We start from the raw sequence: 27,773 nt of genomic DNA on the forward strand, positions 1-27,773 counted from the left end.
CCGCACCTCATAAGCTCTGCAATACCTGTCACAGGATCCACAGTTAATGTCATGAAAACTGTCAGAATGGCACTGAATGGATATTTCAATGCATAAAAAGACAACTATTTGTTAATCACCGGTTAGCTGGAGGCAGGCTTTGTGTTTCACTGATTAAGGTGCACAACTCCCACTCCGCCAGCTGAAAGCATGAAAAATCATACAAATGAAAGAATCTGAATCATCAGCTGAAAGAAAAGAATTGTGATAAAGCCCCCTCACACATGCACAGATGTTTACCTAACTTTCTAAATGAGGACATGCTCAGGGTGATCTATATACAGACTATTTACCATGCAATCCCTCTTTTAAAGCTAAAATGCAAGGAGCTTACAGAAAATAGTTTTACATTTTATTTTGATAGTCCACTTCAGACATTAAAATCTCAATGCAGTGTTATCCCTTAAAACACATCTTTGATAATCAAAATGATACATTTGAATGTTTTCCCCATTAAAATAATGTATGCCTTAAAATGGCTTGAATGTAACTCTACACCCTCACCTCATTTACTATGCATGGTTCTATATGAATATGCAAATTAGTTCCCGCCTCCGCTCAATCGCAGCAGCTCAGACTGGCTTCACTTTCACTCAGTTAACTGAAGTAGTGAACGCTACACAATGGCAAGTGGCAGAACTAGATAAAGAGTTATAGGGGAGTGAGTGAATCCATGAGTGAATGTCTTCAAATTCTGAATGGATTATAGTCTAGAAAGCACACAGAGAGCACTCCCCTTATAATCTTTGAATCACGTGAAGTTCCATTATAATCAATGAAACTCTACACTGCACAATTAATCTATTATTTACATTGCATCGATACTTTGTTTTGTTATAATGAGAGGATTCGCGAGCGTGCAGAACTCAGCACTGAACAAAACTCCTGTGTTTTGATCGGATCTTTACTTAAACGCCTCTGATTGGTCAGTGCGCTCATGAAGTCAACAGATATTTATGTGATTGGCTACACTGCTCAACGCTGCAAGAACAATTAGAAACCTATGATGAGCTGAGATAATGATATGAAAAGCCCCGCCCCACAGGTTGATGGGATGAGTTAAATGTTTGTGACTGTAGGAAACGAGTAGATTCAAACTGCGTTTTTGAGACTGATTTTGGTACACTGCATTTTTAAGGACAAACTACTCAGGAATGCTGCTGATTGTTGAATTTGCTCATGGTCGGTCTTTAAGCATATTAAAAATACCAGACATATGGTAACACTTTAGTTTGGGGATCAGTTCTCACTAGTTGCATGCATATAACTAGCGTATTGTCTGTTTATAGTACTTATGAAGCACATATTAGTGCCTTATTCTGCATGATCATATTTTAGATCCCTTAATTCAGCACATACCTAAACTAACAACTACCTTACTAACTATTAATAAGGAATTTGTTGAGGCAGAAGTTATAGATAATAGTTAGTTAATAGTGAGAACTGATCTCCAAACTAAAGTGTGACCAGATACACATATAAACAACGTTAAAAACGTGATTTTCACCACATGGGGTCTTTAATTAACTTTGCAACTACATGTCAACTAACTTTCATTAATTTGCAACTACAGGTCAACTCATTCATTGCCATTCTCTAATTCAGTCTTATTAGAGTATTAGTAGACTCTTAGATTAGGGTTGGCAGAATATGTTGACACGCATTTGTGAAGCTACTTAAGTCAGTAGAATGTGTGTTGTGGGACCATCAGAATAAATTGCGAGCAGATACTAAACAGACAGTCTACTAATACTCTAATGACTACAACGTTACTTATAGTTAGTTGAATGTCTAAATAAAGGGATTGAACAGTCAGTGTTTATAAATCCTTGTTTCCAAGAATTATGGGATTTGCACTCTTAACAATGAGTCCCTTTTGAACGCAGGTATCACCACTGTGCTGACCATGACCACCATCAACACACATTTGCGGGAGACGCTTCCAAAGATCCCGTATGTCAAAGCCATTGACATGTACCTGATGGGCTGTTTCGTCTTCGTCTTCCTGGCTCTGCTGGAGTACGCGCTGGTCAACTACATCTTCTTCGGCAGAGGACCGCAGCGGCAGAAGAGAGCTGCAGAGAAAGCCTCCACAGCCAACAATGAAAGGATGAGAATGGATCCCAACAAAGTATGTTTGAACATCACACACTGCCAGTGTTTATAATAGCTGCACAGTAACTTTTACACAGTAATAAAAAGGCTAATTGTAAAAATAGTGGTAACACTTTAAAATAATTTTGATTTGAATCAATGTTACCAAGAGAAAAAGCGCTGTGGTGATACAAAAAAAAAAAAGTTACTTTATTTTAAGGTGTCCTTGTTCCAGTGTAATTATACATTTAACTACTCAGTAATATTCATTAACTATATGTACTTATTATATGGTTAGGGTTTGGCTTAGGGTGACTTGCATGTAATTATGCATAATTTATTGTTATTATAATACTAAGTACATGTAACGTGAAACAAGGACACCTTAAAATAAAGTGTTACCAAAAAGTTACATATGCTACTATAGTTTTAACAACACAAAGCTGGTTGAAAATCTCTTTAAATACATTACTTAATATAAAGTAACAATGACAAATTTGGGAAATGTTTGCATTTAATTTAATTTAATTTAATTTAAAAAAAGCTGTATCTGCGCGAACCTAAACAGCCAATGAATAGTCATGTTATTATTAACTAATGTTAACAAAAATTAATAATAAGAATGCCCATTCTTAATGCATGAACTTACATTGATTAACGGGACCTTGTTTTGTCACCAAAATAGTATATTAATATTCTGAAGTAGTTCTTCACTTCTTCTGAGAATATTTTTGCAAACTATTGTGTTTTTATGTTAAATGTTGTTTACAAATACATTGATTTAATCACATTGCATCACTACTGAATTGTATAAAACTGAAGCAACGATCGCTGACGCTCGTGTCACTGGACATCGCCATCTCTGATTTTAAATAAATGACTTCAGGTGGTTTTGTCGCAACAAATCGATGTCAGTGTCAACGCCTTTCACTTGTGAATGGTTGTTTTGATTGTTCTGTCTAGTCCGTATTCATATCTTCACCGCAATTTCAATGTCTAACTTGAGTGTAACTAACATGAGACTGCCCTATAAAATCTGTACAATGATCGGTCTATCATTATTTCAGGAACAGCATACTGCTTATTTCAGGATAATGCTGGCTTATAGTGTTGTATAGTTAGAGGATAAACTAATGTTTAGTTGTTTATATATTTTATATAATTATAACACCGAGACATAGATCAGTAATCCTCAGCCAGTTTTGCTTCAGGGTCCAGATTTTATATTATTGGCATTAAGAATGGTTTCCCCTGGATCTTTTAAACCCTATTAGAACAGATCATATTTGTTTGTTTATTTATTAGTTTGTTTGTTTGGCACTATATATAATAGCTGAAGCAATAGCAGCACTCATGGAACTGGTCAAGACTTAGTTTGCTGAAATTGTGACGCTGTTTCGCTGGTGCTCGGATGTTGTATATTGTAGTATTCTGGATTTAGGATTTTAGGATTTTTGAGGCATAATCCACAAAATGCCAGCATTGCCTCACACTCTTAAAGCCACCATGTAAGTTTCACCACCTCTCTTGAAGTGACTGCCTTGACAGTGCTGATTCTGTATGCTTTCAGTGGTTGGTGGGAAATGTAGTTCAGAGAGACGATGCTCTGTATGCCAGAATGAAACAGAGGGATATTGACGCACATGACTCCATGTGGGAACCGATCTTTGTGGATGATGCAGCATTAGGACTAGGCGATTCAAAAAATAAGGTACTGAAAAAGTTCATCAGGAGAATAACGGCATACAACGCGGCAAATTTATTTGAGCCTGTTTTTTTTTGCGATTCCTTGTTTCCTCTTGAAAGAATTGTTGACCCAAACAGAAAATTCTGTCATAATTTGAACACTCTCATGTTGTCTAATGAAAAACCTATTGTATGCATTCAGATGACTTTACACAAGTCATAAGGGCTACTTTTATGGTACTTTTTTTGTCCTATTGGAGCTCGTCAATGTTCTGTTTTAATTTTGTGCAGAGAAAAAGACAGACGGGTTTAGAATAACATGAGGGTGAGGAAATCATGACAGACTGTTGCTGTTTTTTTTGTTTTTGTTTTTTCGGTGAATTATTTCTTTAAGAGCACAACCTATTTTTTTCTCCATTGTCATCATCACCTCTCTTTTCCCTCCTAACCACTCAACCAAACAAATGTTTTGGAATTTTCAATACCATTAAAAAAAAAAAAAAATTTAAAGTTTGAAAGTACAATTCAGAAAGGAACAGGCAATCTGTTTTTGAGGGAGAACAATTGAAAAATTACTTTTTTGTTCATTTATTAGATTTTTCAAAATGTCAGTTCAGCATCTAATGTGATGCCCTATTATTTGTCATCAAAAGGTAATAATTTTGTAGCAATATATAGCATACATACCATCATGTGTCTTACCTTTGCGTTACATCTTCATGTGTACCAACCCATTCCCACTGTGTGTTACTGGCACTTTGTTGATTTGTCTCAATATGTGTTAAATACTGTGTTGAACGTTTAAAGAATCATTATTGAAAACCAGTAAGTGATAATCTTCCCCACCGTGTTTTCCTTCTTCAACGTCATCTATTGGCTTTATTATATCAACTAGCTGGATTCTCAGCCGTCTGAGAAGCGCCACTTATTTTTACGTCCGTATACTCTTCCGTGTGATTTTGCAATACAAGCAGGACTTATGTTGACAGATACAAATCAGGACTAATTCTCTTTGACCTTGGGTTCACCTTAATTTCTGGCTGACGCTGATACTCTAAAGAGGTTAAGAACAAATGGTGCCTGCTCCAAAAATCAATCGTTTTCAGTGCGCTTGCGTTTGGTTTGATAGATTTCTTTTTAATTGATTTATTTTAGGACAAGGTGAATCTGTTTTGTTGCCAAATTATCAAAACAGTCACTGCTGCAAATTAGTTATCTTTATACTAACGGAAAAATCAAAGCATGGACGTCCACGGTTCTTTCCCCTTTTAGCCATTTCTAAGAGAGCAGCACTGGATAATTTAATATTTATATACCTTTATTTATAATCTTTCTTGATTTCGCGGTCTATTGAGTGAAGAGACTCTTATGAATAGTTTTAACAAAAGGCTGCATTTTCTACTTCTCTACTCACAGATGGTTTATTTATTCAAGAGAATTTATTATACACTTTTACGTAAACTCATTTATTTTGATAAAACTATTCACTCAAATACTGTACTCTAAATTTTATCCTCACACCTTAGCCGGCTGTATATTTCCACGATGGTTGTATTATGTTTAATTTCGTGCTATGGAAATTGAAGGCATTACTACTAATAACGCAATCCCAAATTTGGTCGCACTCATAGATTTAATTTGTTTTACAGCGAATCTCTCCGTTAGCATTCCCACTCATGCTCATGAGCACTCGGTTCACTTCAGCTGTAAATGTCACGTGACTGATTGGCGCTCAGCAGTAAAGCGCAATGCTTATTGGCTGACAGCAGGAACAGAGGCAGAGGAACATGCACAGTCCCGAGCCTTCGATAAGAAGTGATAATCCAGAGCTGTGACATGAATGGCAGCAGACAAGGAAAAATAAAGTTTGTAAAAATACTCTGAGAAAAAAAAGCATGTCACTTGCAAAACTTGATACATATTTGACATCAGATTATATGTCTACTTTCGAATAGCCGTCAATGGAGAAGAATGCATTTTGTCTTTAAAATTATTTAGTTACATCTACCAGGGCTGCGTTTCCCAAAAGCATTGTAAGTTTAAAGGCATAGTTCACCCAAAAACTAAATTCTGTCATTAATCACTCGCCAGAGTGTCGTTCCAAACCCGTAAGAGCTTCGTTCATCTTCGGAACACAAATTAAGATATTTTTGATGAAATCCGAGAGCTCTCTGATCCTGCATAGACAGCAATGTAATTAACACGATCGAGGCTCAGAAACGTAGCAAGGAGATCGTTAAAATAATCCATGTGACATCAGGGGCTCAACTGTACTTTTACGAAGCTACGTGATAACATTTTGTGCGCAAAGAAAACAAAAATAATGACTTTATTCAACAATTCGTCTCCTCCGCGTCACCTTATTGCAACAGTATGTTGCGATATTTAAACAATGTATGCTGTTCTGTGTCAGCAGCAATGTACGCGGATGTGCTGTTTACGTTGTTTACACTTTGATCTGAATGTAACCAGCGTATCCGCGTACATATGTTGCATACGTTGTTTACGAATGTGATACTCTCCAAAATGGCGCAATAGGGTGACGCGGAGGAGACGAATTGTTGAATAAAGGCGGTATTTTTGTATTCTTTGCACACAAAAAGTATTCTCGTAGCTTCGTAAAATTACGGTTGAACCTCTGATGTCACATGGATTATTTTAACGATGTCCTTGCTGCGTTTATCGACCTTGATCTTGTTAATTACATTGCTGTCTATGGAGCTCTCGGATTTCATCAAAAATATCTTAATTTGTGTTCCGAAGATGAACGAAGGTCTTACGGGTTTGGAACGACACGAGGGTGAGTGATTAATGACAGCATTTTTGGGTGAACTATCCCTTTAAGTTGATCGTAGCTCAATGAGTTACAGTGGGTCTACGATGTACATAAGCGTACGATGCTTTTGGGAAACGCAGCCCAGCATGGGTTAACCGGATACTGACCAGCTAAACTTTGACATCTTGGGCCAGTTTTACTAACAGCTTGCGCCAGCGCAACCCGTCTTTTGGCGTTAAAATAGTACTGTCAGTATTTACTAAAGACACGCAGTGAAGAATTATCTCTGAAAAGACATGGACCCAGTTATGTTTGCGCCTGACCTTTATTGAATATGCATTTGTAGGAGTTTCTCTTTCAGACGCAAAATTTATGGGAGGAAAGTATTAAAATGAATCATGCAATGCGTTTTACTAACGTTTTTCACTCGTCACATTACTGGTATTTGCGCCATTATTTAACGCCCCAAAAAAAGCATGTCTTAAACTATTTTGTGCTTGAAATGGCTGCATTTGTTGTTGCTAGGAGGAGGCACCGCAGAGAACAGAGATAATTTTTTCTACATGTATTAATGTATTAATAGAATGCTAGAAGAACACATTGTCCAAACATATCGTTTGCAAAGCCATGTTATTTTTAATTTGCTTCAGGATATAAAAGACGACTTGGAACCCTCATCTAGGAGTCACGCAATACCAGGTCTATCCAAACTTCTTGCAACCCTTAATTTTTTGGCCTCCGGTTCTTTTCAAAGTACTGTGTCTTCTTTATTTCTTTATTTGCGACTACGCTAGGTATATTGCGTTGGTCGATATGTAAATGAGATGTTGCGTCTGTGTTCTTTAATCTGCGCATTGTTAGTAAATCACCCGCAGAAATTTCCACGCCCATCGGCGCTTATTTGCCCTGTTAGTAAAACTGGCCCATTGTGTGTAGCCTCAACCTGTCCTCACTCCGAAAGCACCGAATACTGATAATTATCAGCATTCATCACTTCATCGCTATTGAGGGTTAGTTATTACCAGTTATTATAATAAGTGTACGGTACGTACATGCGGAACAGGACTGTAAAATAAAGTGCTACCCAGATTATTTATATTACACTATTTAGACATTTTGAGCACCTAACACAACCCTTACTCCAAAACATAAACATTCCTGAATATAAAACAATATGAGTAGAGCCACAATAATTTGTTCAAAAATGATACATATTCTAAGTCTTCCTAGGCCAAATGATTGCTTTGTGTGAGGAACAGACCCAAAGCTGATCACCGCAGGTAAATCTGACAGCGACGGCACAGACGTCTCTGTGAACAGTTGTACAGAAACATTAACGGAGATTGTGATCAGGACTTATAACAATCCAAAATGAATAAGACATTATTTCAGACATATAACACACAGATCAAAGCAGACAATATAGTTGCACTGGAAGATGTCTGTTTTAACTGCCTCAAACAAAACGTTTAACTATCGTCCAGATTCAGTGCTATGAACCTCTCAGTCTTTGGGAAATCTGGCAAATCTCCTTAACTTGTATAATCTAATATCTTGTAAACACTACTTCAAACGGTCTGTGGCGTCTGCATGCCGTCTGAGCCTGATTCAGCTTCTTTCTTTCTTTCGTTCTTCATTGGCTTTCATTGGCTTCTTCAATGAAAAAGAGTTCACAAAAAGGAAGTCATTCCTTTGTGTTATGTACTGTAAATATCTCTTGTATAGGATTGTTAAAATGCTCTTTGTATTCAGAAGAAGAGAGTAGCTCTGTGTTTACATATGAAGTTAATTGAAAACAGTGAATTGTTGAGACGGTGGAGGGGCTCGTGGTGCAGAACCAATATTGTAATTTATCATGAAACATGATGAAATGCATCTAAAAGAGCCGGTCATATGAATATAGTTCAGCTTTACAATGCTTGAAAACTATAAAAGCACAATACTGACCAGATTTACCTAAGAAGGTATATACACATCTTTATTTATTCATTTACTTTTCATTATATTAAGTTAAGTTTTTATGGTATAGTGCATCTGTTATAATCATTTATAAACATATGTAATCCTGATGGACCTGCATGTAAGACATTTTTTTCATCAAGGTCTGCAGTTTTAATTTTATCAACAGTCACAGAGATACAAACAATACGTATCATGCTCACCAAGATTTCTTTGTATTTTGGCATTTTATATCGCACTATATCAATAATCGATGTTTTTTTTATGAAAAGAGGGCAGGGTTTAAACAAGAATAAGTTAACAGCTCAAGGAAGTAAAAATGAACATTGATTTATTATGATTTAATCAATCATCTTATCTCTCAACCCTTTCGATTATCAGTAATAACTAAATATCGAATGATCTTACAAAACATTTTTCATATGAAAGCATGCCAGAAATCAAGCAACATATATTATATAAACTCATGTTTAATCATGCATCCCTCACATCTGTACTGCATGCGATACTGGTACCATACAATCAAAACATATTTTGCGATTCATATTGCTTAATCGATTCAAGAAAAGTACTTGACAAAAACTAGTGGTATTTAACTATATGAAGAGATAAAACATAATATGATAATAAGTGCAGCTTCTGGACTCGAGGATCAGAAATGCGTGAATGCATTTAATTACCATCCTGTGGACAGTTGAATAGGTTATTAATAGTGATTGTATATACATAATGATGGTGATTATGTAACAATTAAGTGTAACAATTTGATATTTTCTGCTGTTCATTTATTGCCACAATTATTTGCACAAGACCAATGCTTAAAACATCAAAACAATTCATATCATTCACATATATTCATACATGCAGAAAGTATTTACTTTGTCGTTGTTGCAAAGTTTTTCGTCTTTGCAACTTCGTCTGAGCTGTAGAAGATGTCTCGGTGGTGTACATTGCTTTCGATTATCAGTAATAACTAAATATCGAATGATCTTACAAAACATTTTTCATATGAAAGCATGCCAGAAATCAAGCAACATATATTATATAAACTCATGTTTAATCATGCATCCCTCACATCTGTACTGCATGCGATACTGGTACCACACAATCAAAACATATTTTGCGATTCATATTGCTAAATCGATTCAAGAAAAGTACTTGACAAAAACTAGTGGTATTTAACTATATGAAGAGATATATGCAGTGAGGCAAAAATCCCTTCATGTCGGATGACAAGAGGTGCAATCTGTACAGCGCCAAATGAATGGAAAGCTGATGTAGCCACTGAGTTCATTTATATTTAAAAAGATGCTTGAAGGTACAGCAGGGCAGAATCCTGAAGGAAGGTCCCCTCAAGTATGTTGTTCATATAGGATGAGCTGATGATACACACTGACAACGTGCAACGAAACTCACTCATAAACCTGAGACAGAGCCGTGTTCATTTAAATTGCTGTTGAACTCTCAAGATTACTACATGAAAGAGAGTCGAAAGACTGTTAAGGATGCTGACTTTAAGGTCATCATACAGTATGTCGAATGAATGGAAAGCTCATGTAGCCACTGAGTTAATTTATATTTGAAAAGATGCTTGAAGGTACAGCAGGGCAGAATCCTGAAGGAAGGTCCCCTCAAGTACGTTGTTCATATAGGATGAGCTGATGATACACACCGACAACGTGCAACGAAACTCACTCATAAACCTGAGACAGAGCCGTGTTCATTTAAATTGCTGTTGAACTCTCAAGATTACTACATGAAAGAGAGTCGAAAGACTGTTAAGGATGCTGACTTTAAGGTCATCATACAGTATGCTAGTGCTCCAGTTTACCCATGATTTACCCAGGGTTCACAATTCATCCTGAGGACTAGGATTTGTAAAAAGTCAATTATATCAACTAAGCCAACCAGCTATGAAAATGATCACAACATTACAAATGTTTAAGCTAAAAACGAAATGGCAAAAAAAAGACAAAGGTATAAGACTGTGTACTTAATGGCTTTAGTGAGGGAATGAACTACAATCACACAAAGCGCTCCACGTACCAAATAACCCGGCCTGTTGAATCAAAGCTTTCTGTGAAGAAGCTGCAAATCATTTATCGGTGTTATCCGTTTCTGGAGCTGCTGTCTAATTTTCACTCAATTAACCTTTTACGAAAGAAAGAAAACATTTTTTTAGGAACACGGTGACGGCAAGATTTTTCATCTCACCCTTCCAAGTAAATGTCTTCCTTGCCTAAATGCCAGGGCCTGTCCTTTATGAGGAGAAATAACCAATCGGCTTAACGATTCTAAATATTCTGCTGTGGAGTATAATACTTAATTATTCTTCTTGCAACATCTAATTAACAGGCGTTTGTTTTAATTAGTGTATGAATACTTTTTTTTTTTTTTTTTACATTTGTAGAAATAGAATAAACAATTTAAGAAGATTATCCCTGTAAATATGCAACATGATAATCACCTGCTGTAATTAAACACACTCTTATAATCGTCTTGTGTTCCAATCCCTTACCCTTGTTTGTGGTCAAAAATGACCGCTTGGGAAATTAACTGGAAACCAATTTACTTTAGTGGAAACGTTCGGTACTGTGCCCACTGAAAATCATACTGAAAGCTCATTTTTTGAGATATCAACCTCAAATTTGGAGCACAACCTTTTTAGATTTATGGACCATGCAGTTTTAGAGTAAAACTTGCATTGGAAAATATATATTTCATATAAAATTACATTTTCCTTCATAATGATAAAATTCAACTTTTTTTTCCAGCAATAATCTGCCAAGCGACTTCTTTAAAAATAGACCAAAGTTAAGTCTGTACTTCAAATTCAAGATTTACAACAGTTTTTTAAAATGCTCTAAAAGTGGTTAACGGGTAATAAATGGATCATAACTATTCCATAAATATAATTTAGTACCATAAAATTCCCTAAAAAAAGCAAAATATTAAAATAAACAAATAAACAAAATAAATAAACATTGTTGAACTAAAATATAGAACATTAATTTAATTATTCTCAAGGTAATTTTTGACTGGTTGGAAATTGAAAACAGGTGTGAGTGATCAGAAATCTGGGGAGAGAAAGTAAAGTGACGTGTTGAATGTTGATAAGGTCAGATCCAGGATGAGCCACTAAAAGCACTTAGCAACCACATGCACTACAGCCACACCATCCCAGAATTATAACATCAAGTTTGCATGAACAAACATCACTCATATTTGTTTTCTATAAATGTGAAAAAAACAAGAATCTGATTTTATTGTCGTTTATTTTATTTATTTTATTTTGCATGCTGTTGCTACAGACTCTCAGAAACATACATATAATACTTTCAGCTTGAATTTAGATTACAGCACATACAGGTCAGGTGACCTGAATTGCATGTATTAAATTATTTTCTTACTTTTTAATTAATTTTGACCTTTGCAACATTTGATGCTGTTGAGGACAAATGAACAGGTCTCACCCAACTACTGTGAAGTATTGAAGACTAATCTATGCTGGGCTTTGCTGAAATGACAAGCAATGTCATTTTTTTTCATTTTCGGAAGACTCATTCCACAAAAGTGTGTGTCAATGTTATCTGGGCCCACCAAGCTTTCTTCACATGTAATCTAAAATGGTTCCTTCATCCAAAAGAACAGGATGAATGGGCGCAAATAGGCCACATGCTCACTATTCTTTGTGGCCCTGCCAGGAGAACCCACGTCAAGCCTGCGTGACTCACCCAGTATCTCCCGCACAGATAAGCAGCATTACATTTACTTTATTTTGAAGAAGCTGACGGTAAACATTTGTAAATGAAGACTTCTTGCTTTGAACTTTACAAGAAATACTTTGCATGACACTCGCCAAAAATGGAAAATCTGTCATCATTTAATCACCCTCATATCGTTCCAAAACTTCTACGTTTTCCTTTAGAACGCAGAGTTAATATCATATGAAAGTGAATGGAAACAATCCAAAAGCACCATCAAGCTGAGTCAAGTCACCTTTCTATTGCACTTCATGCAATAAAGATTGTACTCTGTGTTAAACAGGAACATATATTGTGTCAATAATGCAAACAAAATTAAATTTAGCTGTAAAGCAGCTCTAAAAAGCGGACAACAGTCAATGTTTTACCTAAAGTTAGTTCATCGTTGATTCAGTGATGTTATTGTTCAGCTCAGTTCAGTTCTTTTCAAACAATGAAGTCAAGCGTAACATATAAGTAGTCCATCCATATGACTCAGTCTCCAAGAACAGGAGATTTAGGGGTTAAGACAGACAAGAATAGACCATTACAGGAATATTCCATTCATTCATAAAATGGAAACTCTTAACTGGTAGTTATTATGTCACATCCTGTGATGTTGACATGAAGATGGCATTAAACCTGGAAGATGAAAACAGCTAGCTAAATGAATGAATGAATACAGTACATAAATAAATAAATGCTACAGTTTTCTTCTACAATTAAAACGAACAACACTAAACGTTTTCGATGATTTGCAGTAATAACATAAAATAAAATTGAAAATGTAGTTGTGTTTTTCCCCCCATGACTTTTGAAGTATCTGTGAGTAATCACATTGCTCAGAGGTCTCAGTCCTGCTCACGGAGAGCCACATTAATGCTGAGTTCAGCTTCAATACACCTGCCTGGGTGGTCCCAGTGATCCTAAAGACACTAATTAGCTGGTTTAAGGTTTTTAATTAGGAATGAAGTTAAACTCTGCTGGAAAATGGCTCCATAGCAATTCCTTGTACAAATGTTAATTGTGCAAACTGTAGAAGTTATTCGAGCATTAATAGATCTTAGGTAAATATATTAAATAATACAGAATTTAAAGATAACTTTCACTTACAATTCACTATTTTCGTCATATTGAAGATACTGCCAAAAGAATTGAACTTGTATTGAATACAAAACATTTAATTTATTGTTAACTAATATATGCCCTGCAGAGTTTTATTAAGACATGTATTTATTGGTTTATTTAGATAGGGATGGTGCAAACACCATGATTCCAGCCAGAAGAAGCTGAAAAATATGCTTTGTACATAGAGAGTATAGCATATGCTAATTTGCATCCCTTTATGCTTATCATAAACACATGAAAACATGTGCATGGATGTATAAGTAAACACTGTGTCTTTTCTTTGGCGCTTTAGTTCACAAAAGAATAGGCTACTGTATTCAACTGAGATTTCTAGAATTTTACGTTCAGGTAATGCAGTAAATCATTCTAGATGCTCTTGAACATTTTAAACAAATGGCAAAACACACAATTACATGCCTGATTGAACTTTGCTAAGAGGATGAATTAATACTAATGTAAGCATTTAAATATGCGCATGCAGTATAATAATGAATCATGCAAATGTCATGCACTGCCGCTCTCTTATCATACATTTTAAATGCATGTGCTGTAAAATGTGCATCATAGATGCACGCATGCATGAGTGTAACAGCACGTGACCTTACAACATATGCATCTGTTTATATCACTAGGCATCTGTCCAGCACACATGTCCTGTTTTTAATTCCGACGCACAGATCAAAGCTTCCTCAAAATATCCATAGCTGAGCTGACGTGTTGGCTGAGGTCAGAGCATGAGGCGGTAGATTTGGACATCCCTTCAATTCATGTGTTTATCTCACACTGGCTTTAAGATCACTACTTGGCACTAGTGAAGCGCTTGCCATCTGCTAGAATACTTGCTGGGTCTCCACAGGACAACTTTTGTCCATGCTTTTGCAAGCCAGTTTTAGTCGTCTTTGGCCCGAGCCCATGCCAGGTGCTCCGTCAAACCGGAGCTTGAGAGGAGACGGCAACCTCTGAGATAATTACACTGATCTTACACATCACAATGCCAGAGGAGCTAAAAAAAGGGCTCCGAGGGGACATTACAAGGGGAAACATCTGACTGAGTAAAAATAGAAAGCCAACCGCTGTATGAGAAGCTTAGAAACATATCATCTGGGAATCTTCAAAGGGAATATATAATTTTGCTTTTACTTGATTATGTTAGGATGACTATAACAGATTCAGACTTTAATTTGGAGATCAGTTCTCACTATCAGCTATGACTCAATAAAAAATAAACCAAATAGTTGGTGAGGTAGATATGGTGGTGTTAACTTTAAGGGATCTAAAATATGAATCATAATTATTGCCAGGTATGTTTACACATACGAGGAATTTGTTTTCGTGACAGAAGCTTCCACAGTGTAACAGAATGACAGTGACAGAACAAAAAACACAGATAATAAAAAAATAAAAATAAATAAAAAATAGAACAAGTAAAATAAAGAATAAAAAATATACAAATCGACAATTGTATGTTCAGGTATATAACAATAGACAGTTGTATGTACAGGTATATTATGTGCAAATTGAAATGTAGACTGAGTATGTGTGTTAGATAAATAAGTGTATGAGTGAATAAATAGTGTGTGTTCCACAGTTATTGTCAGGTGTTCATGAGATGGATGGCCTGAGGGAAAAAACTGTTCCTGTGTCTGGTCGTTCTGGTGCTCAGAGCTCTGTAGCGTCGACCAGATGGCAACAGTTCAAAGAGGGAGTGTGCTGGATGTGAGGGGTCCAGAGTGATTCTGCCAGCCCTTTTGCTCACTCTGGACGAGTACAGTTCTTGGAGAGAAGGGAGGGTTGTACCAATGATTCGCTCAGCAGTCCGGACTACCCTCTGAAGTCTTCTGAGGTCAGATTTGGTAGCTGAGCTGAACCAGACAGTTATTGAAGTGCAGAGGATGGATTCAATGATGGCGGAGTAGAACTGTTTCAGCAGCTCCTGTGGCAGGTTGAACTTTCTCAGCTGGCGAAGGAAGTACAACCTCTGTCAGTGCAGAATATGTGCTTTATAATTACTAATAAACAGCCAATATGCTAGTAATATGCATGCTAATAAGCAACTGGTTAATAGTGAGAATTGGTCTTTAAAACAAAATGTCACCAATAAATATATCTTTTCTGTGTTACTTAGAGTTTTTTGTCGTAGCCAGCCAAAATGGCGATCCACAACGTGCGACAAGGGATTTTGTTTTAGGGTACGTTTACACGCCAACGATGTACTAAAAACACAAAGCTTTCCCTTTGCATTTTTCACGTACAGTTCACATGGATTTGCAAAATTTTACTATTTTTTGCATGCCAGGCCAGCAGTTGGCGATGTCACAGACTGAACACATAATACATATGTGCATGGCATCACCATTTTCACAAATTCATGTTTTTGTTGAAAATGATCTAAAAACTTAAAAACTTTTTAACTTTAGTTGAAAACATTGTCACATAAGATTGTACCTGTCACTCAGTGTGTGTGTTTTGGTATAGTTGAATGATTATGAACTGTATTATGTACTTATCTATTTCAGCAGTACGCTCTTCTGATTGGCTGTGATTTTTGATTGATTACGTCGCGTCTCATAACTGTGTCGCGTCTGGTGTTTTGCTGGAATCTGATTACATACTGTATAGGACACAGTGTTATAACCAACCCATCTCATTGAAAATATGTGGTGATGTTTCTGCAAGAGCGATGTAACGTTCCTTACTGCATGTTTCACGGCAGTTTCAAAGTGCATTACATAAAATTACATAAAGTGACATAATATTGTGCAAGGAAAAATTATTCTTAATGGAAACTCTGGTCCTGTAAATCGTAATTTGTGTGAACAGGTATCAAAGTTGCTGGAGTTTTATTGCCTCTAGTGTTGATTAAAATTGGAAACTGCAGCGATTCATACATACTGTATAGTTTTTTTTGTTTTGTTTACGATTTGCAGAAACATAGGTCGAGGCATGCATTTTCAATGATCCTGGGTAGATTATAATGGTATATCCCACTGTCTATTATTTAACCATTATACAGTAATTCAACCCAAATTATTATTTGTGCAGTAAATGCATCATTGTTCTTACTTAAACTGATTTTTGATATTTCATTACACACACAGCATTTTATTTCATAGCAAGTACCTCATGACTGATGGAATACCTATGGTGAGAACAACTGTTCCTATCATAATATGTCACGACACATCTTAATACATGAGTGTAAAAGCTGTGCGCTAGCAGGGTGAAGTCATTGTTGGGTCTGTTCATGGGCATCATGTTGAGAGCATGTGCTAGAAATAAAAAAGCTGCACATCTCCTCAGCGGACGACACACTGTCCGGCAAAAGCTACAGTGCACTCTTGCTGCGTGCAAATGTTGTGTAATTATGTGTTAATCTGCCATAATCTGGTCTCATGCCAGTTTCACACATTTCACCTTTAATGACCTATTAGCCCCCAAAAAAGAGTTAAGTAACACATTAGCAAAAATGCATGGTTTTATTTAGTTTTTTGAATTGTCTGCCTATGATCGGAGAATCCCTACCCAACCCACACACACCAACATAATCATCTTATTCACATGTACTCACATTTGCCATTAAAGGATCAGTGACTCCTTGCGTAACTAATGCACATAACTCCCACTGATGTTTGTATAAATAGCAATTTCTTTTCTGGGAGAAAAAAGAATAATAAATGGGAAATGTAAGTAGAGACCATAGGTTTTCACATGTGGGCAGGCATCTATATTCAGATTTATCTCTGTATGCCACATTAAGTGATGTTGTGTTTAATATTACACAGGGCTACATGTGGGCTCTGAAATACAAACTGCTTCAGAGAACAAAGACAACAGCGTGATTCTATCGCCCGACTCCACAGATACGTTACATCCACGCAGTGTTGTGAAAGTTACACGTTTTTCATTTTAACCTTGAAAAGGCTAGTATGACAACAAAACAAAACTAAATTTAAACCTCTTTCTGTATAACCTTTAGATCATTTATTTTGTTCAGTAACCCTGATGTTCTTATCTGCAGGTACTGTATTTATTCATTTAGACCTCTGACATGTAAAATGCTCAAAAGAAGGATGAGCATGAATGCACTGCACAAAAATAGAGTTTTAAAAATGCATGAATTATTTGCTTACATATTTGAGTCAACTTGATCATGCTTTTTAATCTATTTCAAACTTTTAGGCAACACTTCAAGGCCATCAGTGAAGAGGACATCTGAAATACTGAAAGAAGACAACGATATAACATAGTTTTCCCAGCTAAAAAACATATGTGGTCCATTCCCAAACAGAAGTGTTGAGCTGTAACAAACATGTTGCTACTACAACTACGAAAATGAATGCTACTAAATGCTATATATTAGTATATACAGTGTTGGGGAAAGTTACTTTTAAAAGTAATGCATTACAATATTGCGTTACTCCATAAAAAAGTAACTAATTACGTTACTTAGTTACTTTTTATGGAAATGAATGAGTTACGTTACTTTTGCGTTACTTTTTAAATCTGGCCAGGGCTTGCTTGTTTGTTTTTAAAATAAAAAAGTTATATTTTTGGCAAATATAAAAGCCTTTCACACCAAAAGTGAAATGAATAAGCCTCAGGCTGAAGAGAAAGTACAGTAGAATGCAGAAGAAGAAATTTCAGCACACTTCAGCAATAAAAAAAGACACTAATGTTGTCTAGAGTAACTTGTGTTTATTAGTACGCTTGAACTGCATCATCGAAGCTCAGAAGCAAATAGAACTGGATTAAATACATAAAGCATATTTGTGTTGCTTAACATTTAATTATTACAGGTTTGCATCATATTCTGAGTTGCATTATTTTTATTCATTTTGAGGAATACTGAATCTGTGTTTTTTTTGTGAGTGAGATGAATTCATGCATATTCATATTTATTTTAGAACTACAGTAACATCTTCTGATTTCTGTCACCATGGCGACACCAGAGCTGTCAATCAATAAATTGGAAAAAAAAGTAACTTGCGTTACTTATTTGAAAAAGTAACTCAGATATTTTCTTGTAAATTAAAAAGCAATGTGTTACTTTACTAGTTACTTGAAAAAAATTAATCTGATTACGTAACTTGCGTTACTTGTAATGCGTTACCCCCAACACTGAGTATATATTATAAATACATTTTAAATATAAATATGCTAAATATCCCTGCAGTATGTCATAAATATACTATAAATGAGGCATCTGTCAACTGAAGGCACACTGTCGGAGTCTCCAGTGTTTTCTATTCAATTAATAAAATAAAAAGTAAGATAAAACACAAATAAAAAATTGACTTTTTGCTCAAACCGAAATGAAAAACAGGGTTTCATTTTATTTTGATTGCCCCCTTTATCACATTATGTTGACTATATAAGTAACGCTGTATATATTTTATTGTTTTCTCATTTTAGTTTATTTTTCTCATTCTGTCCATTAGTCTAGTAAGCACCCTGCAAAAAGTTCTGTAGTTTAGAGAATAAAACCTGTTATATAATTACAGTTGCAGTAAAATTGCTATATACTGGCTATATTCTAGCTAACGGCTCAGATGCTAAAGACTGGATTTAATTTGCTCTATCGTTTTTTAGGGTTGAGAAGCACTGTGGAAACTATCCTGTTGTTGGTTTATGAAACTTCACATAAAGACACACAGCAGGAATAACCCAGCTGCCTGGAAATAGTATGAATTACTTTAACACCCAACATTGACTAACAGAGATGTATGGTAATCGATGCTGGATCAATGCTCTCTCAAAAAGGGCGAGCAATGGTTTTGTGGAGCCCAAGACGAGATCACGAAAGATCCATAGAACCGCTGATAACACGATGAGGGTTTTTGCTCAGTATGCGATCATCAAAACTGCATGCATGAAAATTATACAAGAGATAATGTTGAATAAAATGTTGAAGATGAAATATAGTATTTCACACTGCAAGACACTAAATGGCTGTGTGTCCAACCAAACTGTAACAGAATAGAATGGACAGGCTGTGTGCAAAGAGGAGACAATGCAACCCCTAAACACCTATATTAATATGTTTTCATATTAAGCTTTTGTTTTGCAATATTAATACATTCCAGTGTTTAATTTAAAGGCCATTTGTATTCACTTTTGCAGGATAAAAAATACTGGTCCTAAAGCAAAGTCTGTTGAGAACCACTCTCTTATTGAAAGTGAAAATCATATATCACTTTCTAGTCTGATAGATCATTGCCATAACAACTAAGTGAACCACTTCTGCCTTTAGTACACACCATTTTCAAGACATTGTGGAGCTAAACAGACAACATAAATCCCTGTCTACTGCGGTCACCCGTTCTTTGCTTATTCTGAGCCTCTGGGAATAGAAATGTTTATGTTCTTGGGTACAGTGAAGATGGTGGTCTGCTGCAACGGTGGTCTCTGTATCCTAAAACACATTAAGACATTTATTTTAATTTATTTCATTGCCTGTGTAGATTTCTCACGGTGGCATCTTCTCTTTCACTTGAGACCAGCACAGTGCACTGTGCATCATCAAAACAAAACCTTTAAAAACTTAAAATGCAGAATTTAAACTTGATTGTGATTAGACTGCACAATATAAATGTATGAAAAAATAAAAATAAAAAAAAAATAATAATAAATATATATATATTATGGGTTCACTGAAACCCTATTGTAGTTGTAAGATTTTTTCTTTGTATTATTATTATTATTATTTTTATTTTATTTTTTTCCCACTAAAAATGACTAGATCCATCAGGTTTAGAGGTTATAATTACACCATTAGGTGACCCTTGAGTTTAATCTTGTGTTATTTCATTCACAAATTGACTGCAGAGTTCATTTATATATATATATATATATATATATTATGGGTTCACTGAAACCCTATTGTAGTTGTAAGAATTTTTCTTTGTATTATTATTATTATTACTATCCCACTAAAAATGACTAAATCTATGAGGTTTAGAGTTATAATTACACCATTAGGTGACCCTTGAGTTTAATCTTGTGTTATTTCATTCACAAATTGACTGCAGAGTTCATTTAATCTGCTATGTAAAGCCAAACTGAGTGGCAAAAAAAAATGTCCTCAACATCCTGAAGTCTGTGATTGATGGAGGAGAGAAGTGGTTAGCAAGCTTGAATTCAGATGAACTTGTTTGAAGTGGCGCCTTTGCTGATTCTTTCTGACTTCCACTAATGGAATGAAAATCAGTTCTGAGCAGATCAGGCCTATCCTAATTTCCTATTGTCACAAGGCTTTATGAGACAAAGGTGACCCTCAGCTGCAGAAGAAGGACTCTTATTGTCCTTTTCATTCCTCTGGCAGCAGATACCCGATCCAGTGTCCCAAAAACACGCTATAGCAATACTGTTCATCTACTCTTTATACAGGGTGTCAATTGGCGGAGAGCAATCTTTCAAAGCAAAATATTTCAGTCCAAATTTGACAGTGCATAATGTTTATTATTATGGGTACATGATGGGAAATGATGGCTACGATTGTCACAACCCATTTACTAAAATCTGATGGCTTTTTGAAGGCAGGATAGATGTCCACTAATCCTGTTTGTTCTGTAGTAGTTTAGCTGGATAAAATTATGTTTTGTAGGTGTCGTTGTATATGCATATACTGTAGGTTTCAACTCAAATATTTAAACTCAAATCAATATTAAACGTCCAATTGTTTACTTAGTTTTGTAACAGGTGGAACAATGTAGAGCTGTCCAATTGCTATTGCAAAATAAACTACTACAAGCTTTTACACCAGCCGATCACAATAAAAAGGAGGCACTGCCTTCTCTCATATGACTTTTTAGTTGTATTTTACAGTTTTTAAGGAGGTGCTGAAGAGGCACTGGCTCGATTTCCACCCCTGAGAAAACCCCGATGAGAATGACTGTGAATACAGTTTGAGTGTCATTACCCTTCACAGGATTGTGCTATAATTGTGTTTAATAATGTCCTCTGAGACCAAATTACTATGCAAGCGGCAGCTAAGTTCATAAGATGCAAAATAGCGTATGAAACGGCAATTAGAGATCAGAAAATCATTTTAAAAGTGGCAGTACAAAACCATGTTAAAAGTAACGCATGTGGAATCCCGTTAATGAATCCAAAGGTGGCAAGCAACTCATAAATCATTAAAAACAGCTACCTTTGATTAATTATTAACAACAATGTTAACAGTAATTGGATCGTTCAAGGCCTGCAGGAATAAATCATACAACCGTGGAGGTATCCTGGGAATTTGTCATGCCCACACAAAGCTGTGTTGTCTGAGGATGATGGGAGATCATAGATCACCTTGACCAGTTCTATGCAAACACTCAGAGTGGAATTATCACCTTTACATCAGAAAAGTGGGCCTCTGGTCCTATTACATGCATACACATATTAATTTATAAACAGGGAACAAAGGAGCATGTTTTTATATGTTGACTTGAGGAATTTGAACAGGAAAACACACGGGACACCAACAGACTGATGATTAGCATTAGGAATTATGCATACCAAACTCCTAGGATGGGATGTAAGAGTGTGTGGGATGGAAAGGATAGGATAGAATATTGGATGGGATATGTTAGGATGTGACAGGACAGGATGGTTAGGATAGCATGGGGTGGTGTAGAGTATATAGGATATGATGGCATACGATAGGACATATAGGCACGAGAAGCAATAAACAGACTACAAACTGACTACAAAATCCACAGGAAACAGGAAGTGATATAAAAGTCCAAGACAAGACAGAGAGAAAATGTAACAACAATAGGACACTATGATGGGCCGTACAAGCCATAATTCATTCTGGCACTCTCACACACTTACATTCTCCTTTCACATACATACATTTCTATTCTGACACACTTGCATTCTCCTTTGGTATGCATATTTCTACTCTCACACATACGTTCTCCTTTCGCATACATACATTTCTATTTTCACAATTTAAGAATGGAAATGTAAGTGTGTTACTTAAATTCTCCTTTCGCATACATACATTTCTATTCTCACACACTTACATTCTCGTTTTGCATGCATATTTCTACTCTCACACACTTACATTCTCATTTGCATATATACATTTCTATTCTGACACACTTGCGTTCTCATTTGGCATTCATATTTCTACTTTCACACATACATTCTCCTTTGCATACATACATTTCTATTCTCACACACATTCTCATTTCACATACATACATTTCTATTCTCACACACTTACATTCTCCTTTCGCATACATATTTCCACTCTCACACATACTTTCTCCTTTCGCAGACATACATTTCTATTCTGACACACTTGCATTCTCATTTGGCATACATATTTCTACTCTCACACATAAATTCTCCTTTGCATACATACATTTCTATTCTCACACACTTACATTCTCCTTTCGCATACATACATTTTAACTCTCACACACATACTGTATTTTACAGAGGTAAGGGGAAAATAAAATGTCATAAAAACTTTTCTGAAGACAGTCAGTTCTCCTCAGAAATACATTCATAATAACCCCCACCCCATTTCAATATTTATGGTTTTCTTCCAGTATTTTGAGCATTGCAAACAATACATTTGTTCTGTCTGGTACAGTATTTTCTCTGCTTGCACGACTGTTCTATCCTCTTTGTGTCCATCCTCAGTGCATTTCTTACAGATAATATTATGATGATCACTACATTTGTGTTACCGAATGGTATTCTGTCAGGAATAACTATCCCGCGCTGTTTATAGGCAGTTTTTGATAAGGCTACTGTCACACTGTGTCTACACTGGATGCAACAGCTGTCATGTTGCGCCTCGCCGCAACAGTCTATTCTACACTGGACATGACAAAGCAACCATTGCAAATCATTTGAACTTTGTTTTAGTACGTCACAAATAGAATGATGCCATCAGTTTATTGTCGGGGATTTGTTGTGTTGCATGATACCGCTGTGCCGTGCCACATCCAGTGTAGACAGCATCACTGATTATAATGGGTTCTATAGTATTTTGTTGCATCGCATCGGGCCGCTCGCGTCCGGTGTAGACACGTGTCATGGTGCGTTTCCACTGGCACGTAGTGTAAGCAGCAGAGCGAGCGTTTTCAATTAATTTCTATGGAAGTTGAGCTTAAACGCTTGCACGATGCATTATGGGATTGAAAGTGGCATGAAGAAAAACGCCGGGCGACAACCAATCACTGTGAAAATAAGAAGATGAAATGCATGTGCTCTGCCATAAATTTGACACGCCCCAAAGGAGTGGCATTGTAGTATTCCCAGCGGCACTGAGTGCAGATTTGATGCTGTAGTGGAAACGCACCGTTACGTTGCATGGGTTGGTGCATGCATGGTTATCGCCCAGCGTTTTTCACTATATATTTGCATAAAGTCGAGGAATGCCCAACCTTTTGGATGCTCTCGGCCACTCTCAACGCTTTCTCCGTGCCACTTTCAATCCCATAATGCATTGTGCAAGCGTTTAAGCTCAACTTCCATAGGATCGGCTGGTGTAAAAGCTTGTAGTAGTTTATTTTGCAATAACAATTGGACAGCTCTACATTGTCCCATCTGTTACAAAACTACTTGCCAACTAAGTAAACAATTAGAAGTTTAATAATGCAATCCCATAATGCATTGTGCAAGCGTTTAAGCTCAACTTCCATAGGAATTAATTGAAAATGCTCGCTCTGCTGCACTCGCTACGTGCCAGTGGAATCACACCGTTAGTTTAAATGCCAGCACGGTGATACAGTGTTACCAGATATTGCTACACAAAACAAACAAAACTATCTAAAAACGGATAAACCAAAATTAGTTCAAATCTCGAGTTATGGAAATAATATAAAGATATCGCTAACCCTAACCTGCCACCTCCCACTTTAGTCACTTCCAAAATTGTCACATAAGTGGAAAAAACAAATCCCTAGATGCATAATAAGTGTATCTGGCAACACGACTGAGGCTGCGTCCGCACCCTCAATCACAACTCTCTCAAGAGACGAGGCCATAGATGTAACCTTTTCAAGATGATAATATTTTTTAAAACCCAAATAACTTGCTGAAATACTTCAGCGGCCACCTCATCTACCTCAGCCATGCTAATTAGGACTTGTGCTAAACGTAACACTGATGGCGCCTAACCGGCCCTCCGTTTCCACTATACTCTCACACATGTATATATATTATTTTCTAACATATACATATTTTCTTTAGACATACATGCATTTTCTTCTTACACACATTTATTATCATATAATATTAAATGAATACATATGCATAAGAGCAAAATGTATAATGTGTGCGTAAAATATATGAATATAAGAGGAAAATATATGAATATGTGGCAATAGATTAGATGTTGAAATTAAGAGTTATTTTCTGGATTTCTGCACAGGATTATAAAGTGATAGTCTGTTGCTATATTAGGACATGCATGTGTGCTATGGCTAACTAGCAGTTAACAAGCAATTTCAGTTCATTTAATGTTTCTATTTGTAATGACTCTGTTTAGAACAAAACTTTAGTTAATTGTTTCAATAAAATTTAGTTTAATTCAATATCAATAACAATTTTTTTCAGTGTACTTGGATAAAATGTGTTCACAATTCTCATATTGTTTTGTCGAGAAAGAAAATCATGATGGAAAAAATACTATTTTCTTACAATTGCGAGTTTATATCTGACTTTATTTCTCACAACGGTGAGTTTATATCTCACATTTCTGAGAGAAAAAAAGTCAGAATTGCAAAAAAATCTGAATTTGAGAGAAAAATTCACGATCAACATTTTTTTTTTCATTTGCAGAAATGGGCTTCCATTGTACTTGCCAACATAGATGTTTTAAATTTACCTACAACTGAGAGATACAATTTAAGAATAGAAGACACCCCTATAAAAATAATTTATATTAAAAACTGTATTAAATATACTAAATACTTTTTAGTTTTCGACTACTTATTTACTAAGTTTGTTACTGGACTATGCAATTTAGACATTTAAGACATCATAAAGGTATTTTATGTAAAGTTTTAGTGAAGATTTCATATGCAACACTTTTTCTTTTCATTTTTTTGCAATACAATCGATTTGAATGAAAAAAATCCCTTTCTTTTTCCTTAATCCCCCGTCTAGCTTGAACAATGCCTGAAATGCATAATGAAGAATTGTAAGGTTGCCTCTCATTTGAGAATCTATTGAGAATCAGGGGTGCTTTAATAGGCGTATTATTTAACCTTAGTGGGTGAAGGTGAGGGTAAAGCGTGGGCAGGAGGTGAACAGGGACACAGCTGTTTAAGATGCACATCATCTGCAGCAGTTCTCAATTCTGTTAAACAGAGCAATCAGCAACCTGAGATTTACAGCTGACCTGAGATTAGCTACATGCAGTACTATAATACACAGATTACTGTATTGAATAGGGCTATTGAATGGGCGCTAAACAGGGTTTCATTGATCTTTAACAGATCTTTATGAAGGTCTGGGATTTCATCATTTTAGCTGATTTCAGAAGTACAAATGCAACGTTATGATTGAATATTCTAGTAAACCATACGTGTTTTAAGATTAAATCTAGCGGTTTTATACCGCACAACCAAAACATCACTCTTCTACTATATTGAAATATATTCACTTTGATACCATATTCATTTAAGGTTAAACTTTTGGGGTTAAAATAACAGTTCTGTGCTAATGTACTTGTTCACAGGCCAGTGAAAACCACATATCATTTTTAGCTTTTTCCTTGGGAACACTGTGGAGTTTTGTATGCTTTTTCTTTTTTGTCCAAGACGTTAGTTTTCCTTTTATAAAAATGTTTACATTTTTGTTTCCTGTCATCCTCCAAAAATTACAAAAGCACCATAAAATTTGTACATTCTACTAAATCTATTTTCAAAAAAGATTCCCCTCGGCCAAAGCTCTTATTTATCCCACACACACACACACACACACACACACACTCACACACACACACACACACACACACACACACACACACACACACACACACACACACACACACACACACACACACACACACATATATATATATATATATATATATATATGTATGTATGATTGTATGCGTGTATGTATGCATAGACTCAACTCCTTACAGCAGAAAAAAATTGATACAAAAATGTGACATATCAAACCACATAAATTTCAAATCACTACTGTAATGTAAAATTATATTATAGTGAAATACTTAATATCTGTATCCACTGATTCTTTTAAATTGTGTATACAATGTTCAAAAGCAACATACAGCATAAAGCAACACAAATGCATTACATCATTATATCCTAATATCATTACATAATTCATAATATTTATGTTTCATCTGTAAAACACTGATAAATAAAAAAATAAAGAGACAGTTCCCATAGCCTTCCACAGTATCAATGGCTACCAGCAACTATTTGGTTACCAGCTTTCTTTGAAGTAACTTATTTTATGTCATCAAAAAACGGATCAATCCAATGCACTCGAAAATATTGTGGGAAAAGTAAAAAGCCTTTTATTCACATACTAACTCGCCTTCATCCGAGTGTCCAGAGTGTCAAATTAGTCACAAGGGTTGATCATTATTATTATTGTTATTTAAAAAAAATTTTTGATGACATAAAATAATCTCTGCATCCAAAGAGCACCGATTCATGGAGTTCACACCCCTGCAGCATTTTTTGTGTGCATATTTTTGGATGTATAACTTATTTTATGTTCAACAGAAGAAATAAATAGTTAGTAATAGTTAGTAATGACAAAATATTATTTTTGGGTGAATCTCTTAGAGTACATATAATGAAAAAAAAAACATTTTGGTCTAAGGCTGCAACATTACAACAAGCGAAAAAAAACTGAAGGAGCCTTAAGACTTTCTGAGAGCAAAGAAAGCAAGAAATCAAAAAAAAAAAAAGTAGCATTGCTTGTTTCCTCTTCACACTGGGTATGCCAGTTAAAATTAGTGACTCATGAAGCAGAACATCAGGGAGAGTGTTTCTAAAAAGACCCCAACAACTGACGCGGGAACCTCTACAGCTTTATGGATTTTTAGATTGGTGTGATGAAACCTGGAAAGACACAGAAGCTTTCATGCAGGGAACAAGCCTCTCACTGAATAAACTCAATTTCCCCTAGTAATACAACAGGGACATGCTGCTAGCATCAGAGCTAATAAGAAAGCTAAGAAGTAATTTGTTCTTTCCCCCAAGAGGTGAATATTCTCTTTTTTTCTTTTTTTTTTTCTCTCTCTCTCTCTCTTATACTTGTTGCATACCACTTAACATATAACCCCAGGAAAAAAAAATCCCAGAAGTAATTATTTTTATGGCTACTAAAAAATTAGGAAAATGCACATG

The 27,773-nt window shown here is 35.7% G+C and overlaps 1 protein-coding gene across 1 annotated transcript in view; it reads left to right on the forward strand.

The window, feature by feature from the left end:
• The first annotated feature begins 1,929 nt into the window (after positions 1-1,929).
• The window catches only part of LOC107603219 (gamma-aminobutyric acid receptor subunit beta-2-like), a 166,248-nt gene continuing 140,404 nt past the window's right edge, over positions 1,930-27,773 (forward strand). Inside the window, exons 1-2 of the mRNA XM_016295960.1 lie at positions 1,930-2,170; positions 3,704-3,844. Coding sequence (XP_016151446.1) covers positions 1,946-2,170; positions 3,704-3,844 — 366 coding nt within the window. The 5' untranslated portion in view covers positions 1,930-1,945. The remainder of the gene's footprint in view (positions 2,171-3,703; positions 3,845-27,773) is intronic.

The sequence above is a fragment of the Sinocyclocheilus grahami genome, unplaced genomic scaffold, assembly GCF_001515645.1.
Source record: "Sinocyclocheilus grahami isolate Dianchi unplaced genomic scaffold, SAMN03320097.WGS_v1.1 scaffold343.1, whole genome shotgun sequence".
Classification (NCBI taxonomy): Eukaryota; Metazoa; Chordata; class Actinopteri; order Cypriniformes; family Cyprinidae; genus Sinocyclocheilus; species Sinocyclocheilus grahami.